Below are 17,134 nucleotides of genomic sequence, written 5' to 3'. Positions count from 1 at the left end.
TATTTATTTATCTATTCATTTATTCATTAGTGAATCTATTCATTTATTCAGGATGCTCTCTTTTTGGGAGGTGCTAAAAAAAGAAAGTCAACTGCCACAAACTTTGTCTTTTGAGATATTTTGGCTCAACCCTAGCTGAAAGCAGAACGCTTGGCCGTACAGCAGGTAAATATTCCAGGGTTGGCCTAGAGGAATCCAACCAAAATTTCAGGGCTGTTGGCAGGTGAGTCCAGACAGACACCAGACAGAAGACGGTTTTCATGATCATGGTCACAGGCATGTCCATAGGTACTGGAAAATATCTTTTACCCACATCTGGGCTTAGATATGTTGCTTCCCTTATAGACATGATGGGGGTGCACATGTTCTCAACACAGATACATAGAGAAAACACATGACTTGCATGTATCCAGAACATGTGTGGCACACGGACAACACCAGAGGCCTGTAGATATATCTCCACAAAATATATCAACAAGGCATATTCTGTTAGGAACCTGTGCACATCCTCCTGCTTTGAGGGGTGTGGATGGCTGGGGAGATAACTTCTTGGGAGTCAGAAATACCTCACGGGAGCTGCCGGAGGTGGGTGCGTATGTAAATAAAGTAAGCCGTTAAATTTAATTCAGAAAGGTGGTGCACTCGGCACCACACCCAAGCCAAGCCTACTATGCATCAGAATGAGGCAGAGCTTTTGGCCTAGTATTTCATGCGAGAAGGGCAAAAATAAAACCCCCTCAAAGACTGAGGGCAGAAGGTTGGCTAGCCTTAATTTAGACATAGCGGCCAAGGTCTTTTCCATTCTCTTTTGTAAAACCTTGTGGCAACTTGTAAAAGCACCAGAGCTCTCCACATTCTCCTGACAGTGTTTCCTGGAGCAGAACACCCATGAGAATAATGTCCTCAGATATTAAAAAAACCCCAATAGCTGCCTCTGTGGGTGTCATATGGCAGAGAGCAAATCTCATTTATGAATGCTCCCCTACATTAACAACTCTTTACAAGTAAGACAGATAGACAGACAGAATGACCGACCGACTAACTAACTAACTAACTAACTAACAGCTAGTGCAACTGGACCTCTTCAGGCCTGGTGTCTTAGATGCATAATGGCAGATAAGTGTTTCTGTAGGGGAGCACTCAAAAGCAACCCTTCACCCACATCAGGAATGAGGAATCTATGTTGTTGGACTACAACATCCATCAGCCCCAGCCAGCCAATCAGTCAATAGCCAGGGATGATGGGAGTTGTACTCCAACATCATCAGGAGAGTCACAGGTTTCCTAGTCTCTAAGATATAGCCTGTTCTATCACCTCATCATGTGTAGAGCAGGGCATCAGTGACCATGTGTTTATGATCTCTTTCCAGCCATTTGCCTGAGGTTGTGTGGCCTAGCTCTGCCCATCACCAGGCTGTGACATGCCAGATTTTGCTGGAGAGGAGGGGAAGTAACGTTTTGACTTGCCCCCTCCTGGTTATGTGTCCCCACCCCCACCCCAAAAAGGAAGAATTGAGTGAAGAAGAAAGATACCTTGCTCAGCAGCCTGCTCAGGTTCGTCAGCCACTGCAAACAACATATATCACAGGGGTCAGGAGGACGGGGAACACAGATGGAGCAAGGATGAGGTGGAGCAAGGAGAGAGAGGGAAGTTGTAGGGTAGAGACCCAATTAATGAGAGCAATGAAAAGGCAGATCAATCCATCTACAGCAGAGGTGAGGAAGCTCTAGTCTTCCAGACATTGTTGGACTCCAATTCCCATCATCCTTGGCCATGTTGACTATGGCTGATAGGCTTTGAAGTCCATCAATTTCTGCCAGGCCAAAGGTTCCCAACCCCTGATCTACAGGTTGTGGATAAAAATGAGAGGGAAATGTCATTAAAATAAAAAAGACATTCGCCAAGGGGGAAAGCAGAGATATGTAGGCCACTTCTCTCCATTCAAATTGAGAGCAATATTGTTTATTTGGCCTTAGCGATGTCCCCATGTAGCAAAATCTGAACGGCGACACGGTGCCACCTTCACATCTTGCACTTTATGTGATCCCTGATTGGTACAGTGATGCCATCATTCATTCTCTGCTTCTTCCCCGCAATGGATGCCTTCTAATAACCAAAAATGGCAAGAAGAAGAATAGGAGCCATTTCCCAAGAGGCACAAAAATATTGAAAAGAACCATTTACACTTCATGGCTCAGCTTCCATTTAGAATAATACACAGTCCTCAGAACTGTTTCCAGGGGCCCAGGGATTGGTACCAGAGGACAAAAATTTGAAGGGGAAAAATAACGCTTGGTTATAACTGGAAGGCAAAAGTAGCTGCCGTCATCAAGCATTGTCGCCTGGTTAAGCAAACGGGTTGAAAAGGAAAGAAAGAAGTTATGAGCGTAAATAAAGGGACCGGCTTCAAGCATCTAGGAGGTGGAATGCAGATTGTAAAAGATTGGACCCAGTTATGAGACAGAGTTATTGCACAGATGTCAGGGGCAGAGGAGGAGGAAGAATGGTGGAGACTGCCTGCCCATTCCGACCCTTCCAGGTAGAAGGAGGAAGAGGAAGACAGTTTAGATTTACAACAGGGGTTTGCGGGAGGTCACAGCTCAGAGGCAGATGAGGAGAAAAGTTGGGAAATAATGGCAGAGGAGGAGGAGGCAGAGCCAGAGCAGCAGCTGGCTGACACGTTGTCACTAGAAAGCATTCCAGACCCACCACCTCCCAGAACCCGGCGAGCCTTAAAAGTAGGAGAGCAAAGAGCTCAAAGACAGAGGGCACTTAGCGGCACCTGGTGACAAATAAGGAAGTGGGAGAGAAGGGGGGCGGGTGTAGAATCAATCGTGACAATGCCATTATCCAAGAGGCTGGGTTCTATAGCCTCTCTCTGTAAAGCTTGAAATAAAAAAGGGCTGGAAGAAACTTTTCCTTGTCTTTATACTTTCCTGGGCAACCAGCCGGGAGCTGCTGACAGCTTCCTGACAACATGTGATGCTCAAAAAAGAGGCCTGTGAATTTCATAACAATAAAGGGAGGCTGAGTCATCCCAGGCTGAAAAGCAGAAGGGAGAAAATTTGTGAATGACAGCAGGCAAACCTTTCGGGAATGGGGGGAGAGAAACCAGACATCCTGTGTTCACACAGACCCCCTTTCCCAAGTGAAACAACCCCATTCTCCTCCCAGAGAAATGGAGCCCTGACCCCAACTTTTCTGAATCTTAGGAAGATTTGGAGCCACCGTGGGGGTCAGGAGCATTCTTGGTTCTCCACTATGTAGCTCTGTGAGAGTGCCTTAGGCCTGAAACAAAACAAAACAAAATAAAGGATGCTCAGCAGGAAGAGTAGGGAGGGAATAAACGTGTGATATCACCTCACCTTCTTCTTCAGCTTGTTCCTCTTCTTCAAGAAAAGGAGAGAGAGAAAGAGAGAGAGAGGGAGAAAGAGAGAGATACCAAAGAAAAAGAGAATGAGACAGAGGGAGGTTATCAGTTTGGCAAGGGTGGCGTCAACAGATATGGGATATTGGTTGCTGATTACCACAAGTTAGGGGAATGCTTTGGGAACAAGGTCTGAGTGGGAGACTGGCTTGCCCTGTAAGACATTCTGCTGGAGGAAAAAGTTCTTATAAACAAGCAAACACACACACACACACACACACACACACACACACGAGTTCAGGACTGGAAAGAATGAGGGTTTCACTTCTTGCTCTGCAAGAAAAAATATCAGTCTAAGGGCACTTCCAGACAACCTGTTTACCCAGCATTCATCATAATTTGTTTGGAGGGAGATTAGATGAAGTTGACTGTTTCATTCATTCTGATTTTTTTTTTTGTGTGTGGGAAGCTTAGATGACATTGCACCTCAGCTGGTGTGGGTTTCAATTTTGGTTGCTGGTCATGGCAGAGGCAGGCAGAGAAGAACCTGGAGGAGCTGAGATAAAACTTTGTCATTTGTTTATTTTTTTAAAAAAAGAATGAATCGGGAAAAGGAGGGGGGGAGATGCTACCCAGATGAATTATGCCCTCCCCGTCCCCACCCACATAGCTGTGGAATGCCATGTGTGGCTTACAAGGGAAGAACAATGAATGGAGAGCATTAAGAGCTGCCTGCCTGGATGCACGCTAGGAATGCCATCAGGAAAGACTGTTGATAAGCAGATGCCAGTATATAAAAAATATGTAGTGCCTTTTTAAAAAACACAAAAGCAAAACATCCACAGCCAGAAAGGATTGTGGAAAAGATCACAACTGATCACGAGTATTAATAGATGACTTAGGAATCTCTTACCTTCCTGCTGCTCCCTGGTGTGTGGAAAAGGGGTGGGAGGGAAAGAGAAGGAGAAAAAGCAATAGAGACATATATTAATGTGTCCTTGATGTTGAACTGTGGGCACATCTCAACACCATACAGTTAAATAGTCTTGAAACAATTTTGAAATGTACTTTTGGATGTTATTCAGACATCCAACGGTGTCCCGTTGTGCCAGACGCGGCTTAGTCATGCTGGCCACATGACCTGGAAAACTGTCTGTGGACAAACACCGGCTCCCTCGGCCTGAAAGCGAGATGAGCACCACAACCCCATAGTCGCCTTTGACTGGACTTAACTGTCCAGGGGTCCTTTACCTTTACCTACCTTGTTTTGGAAAGTGTGAATTCACCAGGTTCGCTTTTAAATGAGAGCTGAATCAGATTTCTCCCCCATCCCTAGTGATTTGGGTATCAACGCATGACTTTCACCCCATGGGCAGCCCAGCTGGGCACAAATGGGAAATGCCAACCCCTATGTGTGGTGCTTGGGAGTGCCCAGAGGCACTTAGCAGGCAGCCATTGAAAGCAGAACTCTGGATTAGACTGGCCTTGGCATCATCCAATGAGACAAAAAAAAATTTGTGTGTTTTTATGTGCCAAGGAATAGCTGGTCCATGTGGGTATCTTAGGTATGCATGCCCATGCCTTCCCAAAGTCTCAGTTCTCGGGTTTCTTTTCACAGAAGGCATGGCAATTAAACTACTTCATGTTTACAGGCCACACCACGAGCTCCTTCGTGCAGCACTTTTGGTCTGTTAAATGTGGACATCCTCTCGGCCCTTGAAGTCAAGCTGGATGTTGTGAGGTGTGATCAAGATCTCTGCTGAAGTCTTCTGACACAGTTTGAAAATGTGTGTCCACTTCACCTTGTAATTGCATGTGAAGCTTCTTCTCTTACTCATGAAGAATTTCTTAATAGATCTTTTGGGCAAATGGGGCACGGCCTCACCAACCCCAGCCTGACCTCACCCAGCTTCTGCTTGCTTGCTTTCCTACCTACAATCAGTCCAGGGAGTGGCACTGCTGTCAACCTCCTCCTCCTCCTCCTCCTCCTCTGTTTCAGTGCTGCCTTGAAGAACTCAGCAGGGAGGGAGATGGGGCAAAACTAGAATTGGTTGCTCTGCCTGTCATTCAGCCTGGATTCAGACATGGCATAGCCCTGGGAAGTACAACAATACCAGGACTGCAGGAGGAGCAAAGCAGCTGTCATAATTGCTCCAGGAGCTCACAGGTTTGGTTTTTCAAACTAAGACATGGTGTGGCTTAGTGTGACCTCTGATCTGATTTTAATCCTAAAATACACTTGGGGGGGGGGGGTAAAGTCTAAAATACACATTTTGGTACTTTATTTGAGCCAAGAACTATATCACAGAAAAATCTGAAGGATAATTCTGTTCCAATCTGTGTATTAGTCCAGGATGTACAAATCATCTTGTTTCTCTTAACAATTGTTGTTGTTGTTGTTATTATTATTATTATTATTATTATTATTATTAATTGAATTTATATACTGCCCTATACCTGGAAGTCTCAGGGTGGTTCAAAACATCAAACCACAAAATATATTATCAAAACATAAACAACAGCAATCCAGTAACCCCCTCCCCCAAAACCCCACATTTTAAAAGGGCATAGAATGCCAATCAAATCAACCAAATGCCTGGTTAAAAAGGAACGTTTTTGCCTGGCGCCTAAAGGTGTATAATGAAGGTGCCAGGTGAACTTCCCTGGGGAGAGCATTCCACAAACAGGGAGCCACTGCAGAGAAGGCCCCTTCTCGTGTTGCCACCCTCTGGACCTCTTGGGCACATGAAAGAGGGCCTCAGAAGATAATCTCAGGGTCCGGGTAGCTTCATATGAAAAGAGGCGGTCCTTGAGGTATTGTGATCCTGGGCCATTAAAGGCTTTATAAATCAAAATCAACTCTTTGAATTGGGTCTGGAAACTAATTGGTAGCCAGTGCAGTCAGACCAGTCTTGCTCTGGTGAGCAACTTGGCTGCTGAATTCTGCACTAGCTGAAGTTTCCAAACCATCAATGAATTAACAATGAAGTCCAAATGAAATTCTTACCCACTCCTAACCCCAACTTGTGTGCATTCTTAATTACACATGGGTAACCACAGTACTTCGCCCACCTCACGAAAAGAGAAGACTCCCTGGAAAAGACCCTGATGTTGGGAAAGATGGAGGGCACAAGGAGAAGGGGACGACGGAGGACGAGATGGTTGGACAGTGTTCTTGAAGCTACCAGCATGACCAAACTGCGGGAGGCAGTGGAAGACAGGAGTGCCTGGCGTGCTCTGGTCCATGGGGTCACGAAGAGTCGGACACGACTAAACGACTAAACAACAACAACAACCACAGTCTGGATATTACTTACTCCTCGTACTCAGCTTCCTCATCAGACATGGTGGTGGTTATTGAGTTTCACCTGGAAGAGAAGAAAGACTCTCAAGGTTTGGCCAGGGTGGGGGATGCATTGTGGAGTTACGGTAAATTTCAGAAACGCTTCAGCAATAACAGCAGGGGGACTTGTGAATAAAGAGCTAAATATGGCTATCTTTGATTGGGTCAGCCGGAGGTTCTGTCCCCCTTCTCAACACACTGGCTTATCTTCAGGGGTACCCAATCAGGGCAAAAATTAAATAGCAGATGATGGCACAGAGCAAAGGTCATCGCCATTCATTCCAGCCCCTTCCCCGGCAGTTCTCCTGAGAGCCCATCCTAATTCCATCTGGAATCCCTTTCCCTTTTATGGTACGAACTGCAGGCAGGGGCAGTGGAGAGACAAAGAAGGATTGTGATCAAAGGCTGGAGCAGGCGGGGTATGCGGGGGCAAGGTTAGGGGCAAGAATAGTTCCAAGCCTTCCATCACTATCTATTTATAACCATTGTCATTGCACGGCTCAGTGTGGAAGGGAACAGAAGGTATTCCCCTTGTAGGAAGCAGTGGCTCCCATCAGGGAAGAAGAAGAAGAAGAAGAGTTTGGATTTGATATCCCGCCTTTCACTCCCCTTCAGGAGTCTCAAAGCGGCTAACATTCTCCTTTCCCTTCCTCCCCCACAACAAACACTCTGTGAGGTGAGTGGGGCTGAGAGACTTCAGAGAAGTGTGACTAGCCCAAGGTCACCCAGCAGCTGCATGTGGAGGAGCGGAGATGCGAACCCGGTTCCCCAGATTACGAGTCTACCACTCTTAACCACTACACCACACTGGCTCTCCTGGTGGGGGTAGATTTAGGGCTGTGCAACTGGATTCTGAGCTGAAGGAGACCATCTTAGAGCCCGGTAAGCAAGGTGCTGGGTTTGGGGAAGGAGGCATGAGGCCCTGATTCCCTCTTTCCCAAAGCCTAGTTAGCGCCTTTCCAGCTGCAAAGCCACCACAAGCATTGATGTGAGTACAGTGCTATAATCTCGCTTTCTAGCCAATGCGGAAACATTGTACCAGCAGGAAGTGATCTGATGCAAAGATATCACCGCACACATCCATGCCTAAAGGTACGTAACTGTTTAACCCCAATGGCTTCACTCCAAAGTAAACCCGTTGGTGCGATAAGGGACTTTCGTGCCACATATTCAAAGCCAAACAATTAAACCCCTGTGTTGCAAACAATTATCAGTAATATCAAAGGCAACACGATGACCAAGTACAACAATGTGATATCAATATACACTCTTTATATAAACTGTACGGAACATTGAACAATATGAAATATGCATATGATTTGCAGAGAGTGTATATTTCATATATTTCATATTGTTCAATGTTCCGTATAGATTATATAAAGAGTGTATATTGATATCGCATTGTTGTACTTGGTCATCGTGTTGCCTTTGATATTACTGACATATTCAAAACCAGGCTGGCCTGAGGTGTCTGAAGCTCAAGCAGCTACATAGTTCAGGGATGGGGGAATTTTGTGGTCCTACAGATGCTGCTGAACTGCTCTTCCCATTATCCCAGACCACTGGCCATGCTAGCAGAGGCTGATGGGCACTCGAGGACAAAAATATCTGGAAGGCCAGCAGCTCTCCACCCTTGGCCTGGTTCCAAACGTATAATGGCTGGTGAAGACTGCCATCCTTCGGCTGACTGGTAATGAGGCTTCTAGACTTTGGATTCCCCTACGACTGTCGTGGGAAACCAGCAAGTGAAACAGGAAACACCTTGTACAAAGAGGATCCTCTTCTTGTTGGGTTTGTGCAGTGGATGCTAATTCCCCTGCTGTATGTTTAAGATCAGTAGTGCCTTGCCTGTCTCCCTGGTTTTTGCCACACAAAATGAATGTGCCAATCACCCAGCAGAGCATTACAACCCCTCTGTGATTCTTGTTAGACTACAACTCCCATCATCCCCGAACACTGACCATGCTGGCTGCAGTTGCTGGAAGTTGGGGAGGCTGAGGAAGGCAATATAGCCTTGGATCACTCTTAAACCATCTGGATCAGGGGTAGGCAATCTAAGGCCTGGGAGCTGGATGCGGCCCAATCGCCTTCTCAATCTGGCTTGCGGACGGTCCGGGAATCAGTGTGTTTTTACATGAGTAGAATGTGTCCTTTTATTTAAAATGCATCTCTGGGTTATTTGTGGGGCATAGGAATTTGTTCATTTCCCCCCAAAATATAGTCCAGCCTCCACAAGGTCTGAGGGACGGTGGACCGGCTCCCGACTGAAAAAGGTTGCTGACCCTGATCTGGATAATGACTAGAGCAGGGCATCTTAGACATATAGATGCTGATTAGGTCTGCATTCACCTCGGCCTTCTAGGAAAGAGATGGCCGGGTTATGGCAGAGGCCACAAACTCACCAGTGTGCCTTTGGCTAGTGAAAAAGGCAGGTGCACAAACCAATCCTAAGCAGGATTACTCAGAAGCAAGCCCAATGGTCAGGGATGATGGGAACTGTAGCTGATCTGGAGGGCTGCAGGTTCCCCTACCCTGCTTACTAGAATATGAACTCACCAGTGAGGTATATTTGCAGTTAGCTTCAGACAAAAGAAAATCCTTTTTTTGGGGGGTGTACAGCAGACAATTTATTTATTTAATTCACAAGATGCAGGAATAGTCATTAGTTCAGGTGTCTTAAAAAGAAAAAAGAGGATTGGGCAAAATTCATGGTTCATCCCAAACGGAAGCTCCATGTAAAGAGGCGGTGTCAGTCTGTACAGCAGATAGCCGGGCACAAATGGGAAATGCCAACCCCTATGTGTGGTGCTTGGGAGTGCCCAGAGGCGCTTAGCAGGCAGCCATTGAAAGCAGAACTCTGGATTAGACTGGCCTTGGCATCATCCAATGAGACAAATTATTTGTGTGTTTTTATGTGCCAAGGAATAGCTGGTCCATGTGGGTATCTTAGGTATGCATGCCCCATGCCTTCCCAAAGTCTCAGTTCTCGGGTTTCTTTTCACAGAAGGCATGGCAATTAAACTACTTCATGTTTACAGGCCACACCACGAGCTCCTTCGTGCAAACTGGCTCAAGTCACCACCTCAACCTCAAGTTCCCTTACTTGTAAAAGGTATGTCAACAGTGACATATTTCACAGGATTGTTGTGAGAGCAAACACGTGTAAGGTTTGAAAAGCTATTTACTACTTCTGAGGGGGCAGGTGGGTGACAGACAACCTGAACCCAAGACATTTTGGCACCTGAGGGAGAAAAATCCACATGGTGCTTTGAATCGTGTGTGTGTGTGTTGAATTAATTTCATATGACCAACAAAACAAAAATACAACATTCAAAAATACAAAAGCACAAGTATTTAGACATTAGTGGCCCTTCAAAAGTACCTCACATACTCCCCCCGCTCCCCCGAGACAGCTACATGGCAGGGCAGGGCCCAATATGTCCATCAACAGGAGATGGTGCTGAGAGGATTACTTAGGATAGGATGGTGATCAATTTGGAATGGAAACACGTTGCTTTTCTGGTTGATTGGTTGGTTGGTTGGTTTATAGCATGGCATTTTATTCTGCCCCACCTCCAAGGAGCTCTGTTTGACACAGCAACATAAGAACAGTCTCATTGTATCAGGCCAGTGGCCCAACTAATCCAACATCCTCTTCTTACAGTGGCCAATGCGCCAAAACATCTTGGCCAGCATTGGATACCAAGCACATGACTCGGTGGCTGCTGATTCATGATGGCTAATGGGACGCTGCCCCACCAACCTCTCTGTCCTCAGCTAGTCCTCACCTGGCAGCTCTGCCTCTCATTGGCTCTGGTGCCATCTGCTGTTGGCCTCCTTACCTTTTGCCCCACTAGTCCCAATGGGCACCAGCTGCCACTGCCTTGACCTGTTGGGTCTTGTTTTCTGCTCTCCCTGAGGTGGCAAAATATCTTAGGCCAGTCCCGTGATAAACCTACAGGGTTTGGGCTTGCGCAGATGGGTATTCTGGGGCACAATTTCCCTGCCCTTCTTGTGCCCGCTGTGGCTTTGTTTGACACAGTTGAGGTGATGGCAGTGGGAGCATTTGTCCTGAGCAGCTGTTGTGAAAGGTCACAGATATTTTGGAAGTCTCCTTCCATTGTTTCTCACTGTCCCATTTGAGTCCCTTCCTACTATATCTTTAAATAACCTTGACCAGCTTGGGCTGGCATCCCTGTATCCTGCCAACCCAAAGTCACCACCTTCCCTCACCTTCCCTCACAGGATTCAATGCTGTGCCAAGCAAGTTCATCTACCTAATGGAAAGCTTCAAGGACAAACAAACCTGAAAAAAACCCCTTTACGGTCATGCCACCTTTTTAAAAGCCCTGATATGGTTTTGAATGATATCTTTCTTTCCGCATCCGGGAGGCAAATCCGACTTACCATATGCTTGCTGCGTAAAAGTATATGAATTGTTTTATAATTTGTTTGCTTACATCTCTAAAGGCAAACATATTGAACTACACCTCTGGCAAGCTTCCCTGTGGGCAAAACGCACAAGATAACTGAACCAGACACTAAGCCTCTGACTAGACTGGAGCTGCCAAAATGCAGCGGTTAGAATGTATCTAGAGGACATCCAGCTCAACCCCCTAGATAACAGGCAGCCCTGTTTAGAGAAGCCTTTAATGTCTAATAGGTTATTGTATTTTAATATTCTGTTGGAAGCTGCCCAGAGTGGCTGGGGAAACCCAGCCAGATGGGCGGGCTATAAATAATATATTATTATTATTATTATTATTATTATTATTATTATTATTATTATATGCGTAAATTGGAACAATAAAGAGGGGGAAAGGTGATCTGCAGCAAAATGTTGCGGTGTAACTTCACCTCCTTATCGCAGTGCTCTTGTTCATGGTTCCAGCCAGCAAACTCTGCTTTCCTTTAGGATACTATGAGCCAAGGGGTATCCAACATGGTGCGGTCCAAATATTGTTAGACTCCAGTTTCCCTCACCCCAGCCAACATGGCCAGAGTCAGGGTCAGATATGCTGGGAGCTGTAGGTCAACAACACCTGGGGACACCATGTTGGCTAACCCTGCTGTAAGCTGCAGGGAGCTCAAATTGGGCACTCTACTCGTTCCCCGACTGAACAAGGCGTCAAACTAAAACAGGGATTTCAGAATTCAAGACTTGTAAGTGATGAAATCAGGAATGGGAGAAATGTTTGCCCATGGCTCCCCCAGATGACATATTTACTGAGCACTCATCCTGATTTGTTTGCATGAAGCTTAATGCTGATTATACCTGGTCTTTACTAAGTATTTGGTTTGATTTGTTTGCAGGGAGATGATACTACAATGAGCACTCACTCTCCGTTCATCCTGATCTGCTTGTAGGGTGTTTACATTTCAACTTCTCCTAGTTTCTCATTTTTCTACTCTTAAATTCTGTTATCCACATTACCACAGCATTTTGTGATTTTTGTGTGATGAAAAATTCACCAACATTTTAGTATGGATTTCTCCTAATATTCACATTTGCATGTAATTTTGCCCAATTATATACATTTTCTGCAAGCGATTTCCCCTATCGGAATGCGTCTTTCTTTGTTATTTTCACTTACATGCATTTTTATGCACACTTTACCCTGGTATTTGCATTTTCGTACATGGCTGGGGAACTGCATTGCAAAATTTGGAGGAGGGCGAATTTCACAATGTGGCTGCGTTTTGATTCACGTATTGTTTTTGAAAATGAAAATCAGGTAGCTTCACCTTTAAATGAACATATAACCCAATATCTTCCCCATCCCAAACCGTTACTCATTCCTACAACCTATACTTTTCAGTGCATTTCCCATCACTTTTCCAACCACCAAAGTCTTACTCTTTTTTTAATTGCACAAACCTAAAGTTCTGCTTGAATCTCTCCCACTGAATAATGGCAGAATATTAGCAAACATGTTGCCTTTTCCCATTGATGCAGTTCCATGCGCTCTGCTATCCTTCCATGAAATGGGCTGGTTGCTTGTTGGCTTGAGGAAGAAGGTTCAGTTGTTTGTGGCTGAAAGTATTTGAGGCTGAGCTTACGAACCCAATAACCCCTTAGGCTGCATGTAATTACACAGAAGAGGTTTGTGTGGGGCTCATGCTTTGCCCAGAAACCACTTTCTGTGAACCAGAAGCCCTGCCTCCTACTCCTAGTGGCATGTGGACTTTGTGGTTATGGAGCACTTTGAAAAAGGCACTCTGCCCATGTTCAGCAGTGTTCTAATCTTTTATGATTGGTTGGACCTTCCCACTGGTAGCAGGTCCCATGGGCAAAGGACTGGGAAATGATTCCCAATGAGCTTTGAGGGAAAGATTATTGGGGGAAAGAGGGACATAGTTTGGAAAGAAACAGATTAATATATGAATTGTAAGGAGCGGGGGCTTGGGGCCATTTCCTCAGTGGAAGACCACATGCTTTGCATAGGAAATGTTCTGGGTTCAGTCCCAGGCATTCTGCATCTGGAAGGAATCTTGGCTAGCAGGGCTTTTTCTACCAGAGAACCTGGAGCGCCATTACCAGTCAGAGTAGACTAGATGGTTGATATGCGCCATCTGGTCAGCTTCTTATGTTCCTCTACATGTGCGCATGAGTCTTCCAAGAACAGACTTGCTACTGAACAACCTCACCAACAATCACATTTGTTAGTTTCTCACAAGGGAGTCGGATAAGAATACAGACCATCTCAGCAGCCCTTCCTGCACCCCAGTTATACAGATCAAGCACCAAACCTAGCAAACATGGCTGGCTACACACACACACACACACACACACACACACACACAATGACCTCACCTGGAGATGGGCAGTCCAGAGATCTGTCTTCCCCTCCACAGGCACTGGCTACTGCAGGAGCCGAAGCGTGTGTGCGTGAGGCCTTATAATGAGGTAACCAGACACCATCACCCCACCTCTCACATTTGGAGGATGCAGTTTGCTGAGAGGAAAACGACACCGGCGTGTGAGTTCATCTTTGCATTCCTGGGGCAGAACGTTCACGGTCACAAATGAGCAGAGGAGTCTTGTGTGAGCAGCATTTTCTTTCGTTGCAAGCTGGAAACCCTTTTCAGACATTCATGTGGGGGCAAAAGTAACGTGTGTGAGAAACAGAGGACGTCACCAAAGCAGAATGTCACTCTGCCGCTGAACGTCATGCTTTCCGCAGGACACCCGTAAGGAGCACCCACATGTCCTTGGAAGGTCCCTCTGTTCTAAGGACCACGAAGAAGTTGGAGGCAGATCATGTCCCTCACCCCTACATGAAAACATGAAAAGGGCAAGTCAAGCTGGTGATGGATGGTCAATTCTGCTTTCTCTCCATTTCTCATCTTTCAGATATTAAGTTCAACAGGCTCTGTTTCCACAACATTTCACGAATTCTATTTTAAACGTCCGCACAGAAATGTGTATGCATTTGTGTGTGTGCTTCTCCTGACATTCTGCATACATTTTTGCCTAATACGCACAATTTTTGAAAAGCAATGTTCCTCAGGGAAACTTTTTTTGGGCACACTGTTTTTCAGTTTTCAGGTAGAGAACTAACCAAATGAGAGCCAGTTGGGTGTCGTGCAGGGGTCTGCAAACTTTTTCAGCAGGGGGCCGGTCCACTGGGCTGGACTATATTTTTTTGGGGGGGGGGGAAGAAAAGAATTCCAGTGCCCCACAAATAACTCAGAGATACATTTTAAATAAAAGCACACATACTACTCATGTAAAAACATGCTGATTCCAGGATCGTCCATGGGCTGGATTTAGGTGATTGGGCCGGATCCGGCCCTTAGTTTGCCTACCCATGGTGTAGTGGTTCAGAGTGTTGGACCAGGATCTGGGAGTTTCCGAGCTCAAATCCTCACTTGGCCATGAAGCTCACCAAATGACCTTGGGCCAGCTGTTACCTCTCAGCCTAGCCCACCTCATAGGGCTGCGATCCAGAGGATCTCCCACTGTGCTGGGAGGTTCTGGGCACAGCTGGGCTATCCCAGCATAATTCCCCATTGTCAGTTCAGCCAGAAATATGCTAGAGTATCTCTCCCAGCCTGCTGGCTGAACCCAGCCCAGTTGTGCTTAAGCCAGCATAAGCCCAGAAAAGGGGACATTTTTGGGGTGTGTGTGTGTCATTTTCTCTAAAGTAATGCATTTCTGTATATTATTTTCACTAATGCACACATTTTTATGCACATTTCATCCTAGGGCACCCATTTTTGCACACATTACTTCGCTGGAGAAATCCATTGCAAAATTCGGAGAAGCACAAATTTGGGAGGGTGGCTGTGCTTTGGTTGATGTATTGTTTTGGAAACGATATGAATTATGAATGTTTGTCTTGAGATGCAAATTGGATTGGATTTCTCCCTCCTCCCTCCTGGTACTTCTGCTGACATTATGCACTTTTCAGTGCCAGCGGTTGACATAGCTCTCTGTTTGGGCCTTTTCAGTGGATGGATCCCAGGAGGCCAACTGCGAATCAATGGACTTCCTATCTGTGATGTTAGTAAGACTGTTTTAATGTTTATTTGCTATTTTGATGTTTCACTCTAGCTTCCTGCGATTTTACTATTGTTATTTATTTCAAATTATTTATTGTCTTCTCTTCATTGTTCACACCATCACAGAGCAAGGTAAAGGTAAAGGTACCCCTGCCCGTACGGGCCAGTCGTGCCCGACTCTAGGGTTGTGCGCCCATCTCACTTAAGAGGCCGGAGAGCCTCTTAACTTCACAGAGCAAGAGAGAACATTAAAACAAAACAAAATGAATATTTGAATATTCATTTAAATGATTTAATATTTGAATATTCATTTAAATGATTTAATATTTGAATATTCATTTAAATTATTAAATATTCAAAATGAATATTTCATTTAAATGCAACCTAAAAAAGACAAGACACTCACCTTATACTGTTGCTGCCTGTAATTATTTACAATAATAATTTATTATTCATACCCAGCCCATCTGGCTGAGTTTCCCCAGCCACTCTGGGTGGCTCCCAATCGAGTGTTAAAAACAATACAGCATTAAATATTAAAATATTAAAAACTTCCCTAAACATAACATGCTGTAACCTGCCCAGAGTGGTTTGACAGTCACTACCTCTTCTCAGGGAATTCTGGGAATTGCAGCCCTGGGAGGGAAATAGGGCTTCTCCTATCAACTCCCATCACCTTAAACAACTAAGGGAAAGGTAAAGGCACCCCTGACCATTAGGTCCAGTCATGGACGACTCTGGGGTTGTGGTGCTCATCTCGTTTACTGGCCAAGGGAGCCGGCATACAGCTTCCAGGTCATGTGGCCAGCATGACTAAGCCACTTCTGGCGAACCAGAGCAGTGCACAGAAACACTGTTTACCTTCCTGCCAGAGTGGTACCTATTTCTCTTCTTGCACTTTGACGTGCTTTCGAACTGCTAGGTTGGCAGGAGCAGGGACTGAGCAATGGGAGCTCACCCCATCGCGGGGATTCGAACCTCTGACCTTCTGATCGGCAAGCCCTAGGCTCTGTGGTTTAACCCACAGCACCACTTGTGTCCCCTAAACAAACTACAGCTCCCATAATTCTTGGGGGAAAGCCATGAGTATTTAAAGTGGCCAACTTCTTTAGCCAGTTTGTGCAGCTGTGACTTTAGCAGCAGTGTGATATGCAAACTTTAACTGGGGATTCTGTTTATTGCCATGCTGTGAAAAGCTTCCCCTGTGTCTTTCGGTGCTCCAGCAGATTTTTTTGTCCTGGCATTTTCCCCAGGAAAACTCACGTTTTACTACTGAATTGGAGGGAATGGTAATCCATGGAAAATCTGATTGCCATTTGCTCCAATTCGGTGGTAAAACATGGGTTTTCCCGGGGAAGGTACTGGGACAGAAAGAAAAACAAACAGACACAGACCAGAAAGCCCAGACCTGTGTCTAGAAATGGGGAGCAAAGGTTAAGTGCAGATGAGCCCTAAACTGGGTAGTCTTCTGGATACTTGGCAACCTTAAAGTAAAATCATTTAATAACAAAACAAACGCACAAGAGGTTTTTACATGGATCTTTTGGAATTCATTCTAGATAAATAAGCCCATTTACTTGTTTCTGTCTGACTGTCATTCAGAAAATCCCTCCAACACTTTGCAGATGAAAAGAGGCTCAGTCTTGTGTACTTTCCATACCGCTGTAAGCCGACCAACACTTCCGCTGTTACAAAGTCCTGAGAGTTCATGAATAGGGTTGCCAGCTGTTAAACCAGACTGTGTGCTTTATAGCTGCGGCTACGTTCCTGGAACGTAGCTGAACATTTTCATATAAAGATTGAATATTTATGAAAGGCACAGCTATTGTTGCCAGTTGGTAAACTTGGCAACCTGATACAGATAGGTAGCCGTGTTGGTCTGCCATAGTCAAAACAAAATAAAAAAATTCCTTCCAGT

At 45.4% G+C, this 17,134-nt stretch overlaps 1 protein-coding gene and 1 long non-coding RNA gene across 10 annotated transcripts in view; both read right to left on the bottom strand.

Annotated features, from left to right (window-relative positions):
* The window catches only part of TNNT1 (troponin T1, slow skeletal type), a 26,450-nt gene extending 12,864 nt beyond the window's left edge, over positions 1–13,586 (bottom strand). Inside the window, exons 1-5 of one of the 9 annotated variants that reach the window (XM_081837485.1) lie at positions 13,521–13,586; positions 6,686–6,736; positions 4,282–4,298; positions 3,367–3,390; positions 1,534–1,566 (exon numbers count right to left, since the gene is read on the bottom strand). In XM_081837485.1, coding sequence (XP_081693611.1) covers positions 1,534–1,566; positions 3,367–3,390; positions 4,282–4,298; positions 6,686–6,714 — 103 coding nt within the window. In that variant the 5' untranslated portion in view covers positions 6,715–6,736; positions 13,521–13,586. The remainder of the gene's footprint in view (positions 1–1,533; positions 1,567–3,366; positions 3,391–4,281; positions 4,299–6,685; positions 6,737–13,520) is intronic. The other 8 variants (XM_081837489.1, XM_081837487.1, XM_081837484.1 and 5 more) reach the window with 8 other exon arrangements.
* Positions 13,587–17,134, bottom strand: part of LOC309327915 — a 15,561-nt gene continuing 12,013 nt past the window's right edge. The window contains exon 3 of the long non-coding RNA XR_014150678.1: positions 13,587–13,985. This is a non-coding gene — a long non-coding RNA (uncharacterized lncRNA). The remainder of the gene's footprint in view (positions 13,986–17,134) is intronic.

The sequence above is a fragment of the Podarcis erhardii genome (genome assembly GCF_964252035.2).
Source record: "Podarcis erhardii genome assembly, chromosome: 13".
NCBI classification, from domain to species: Eukaryota; Metazoa; Chordata; class Lepidosauria; order Squamata; family Lacertidae; genus Podarcis; species Podarcis erhardii.
Note: the sequence above shows the minus strand (reverse complement) of the source record. Positions and strands in the feature narration are given on the sequence as shown.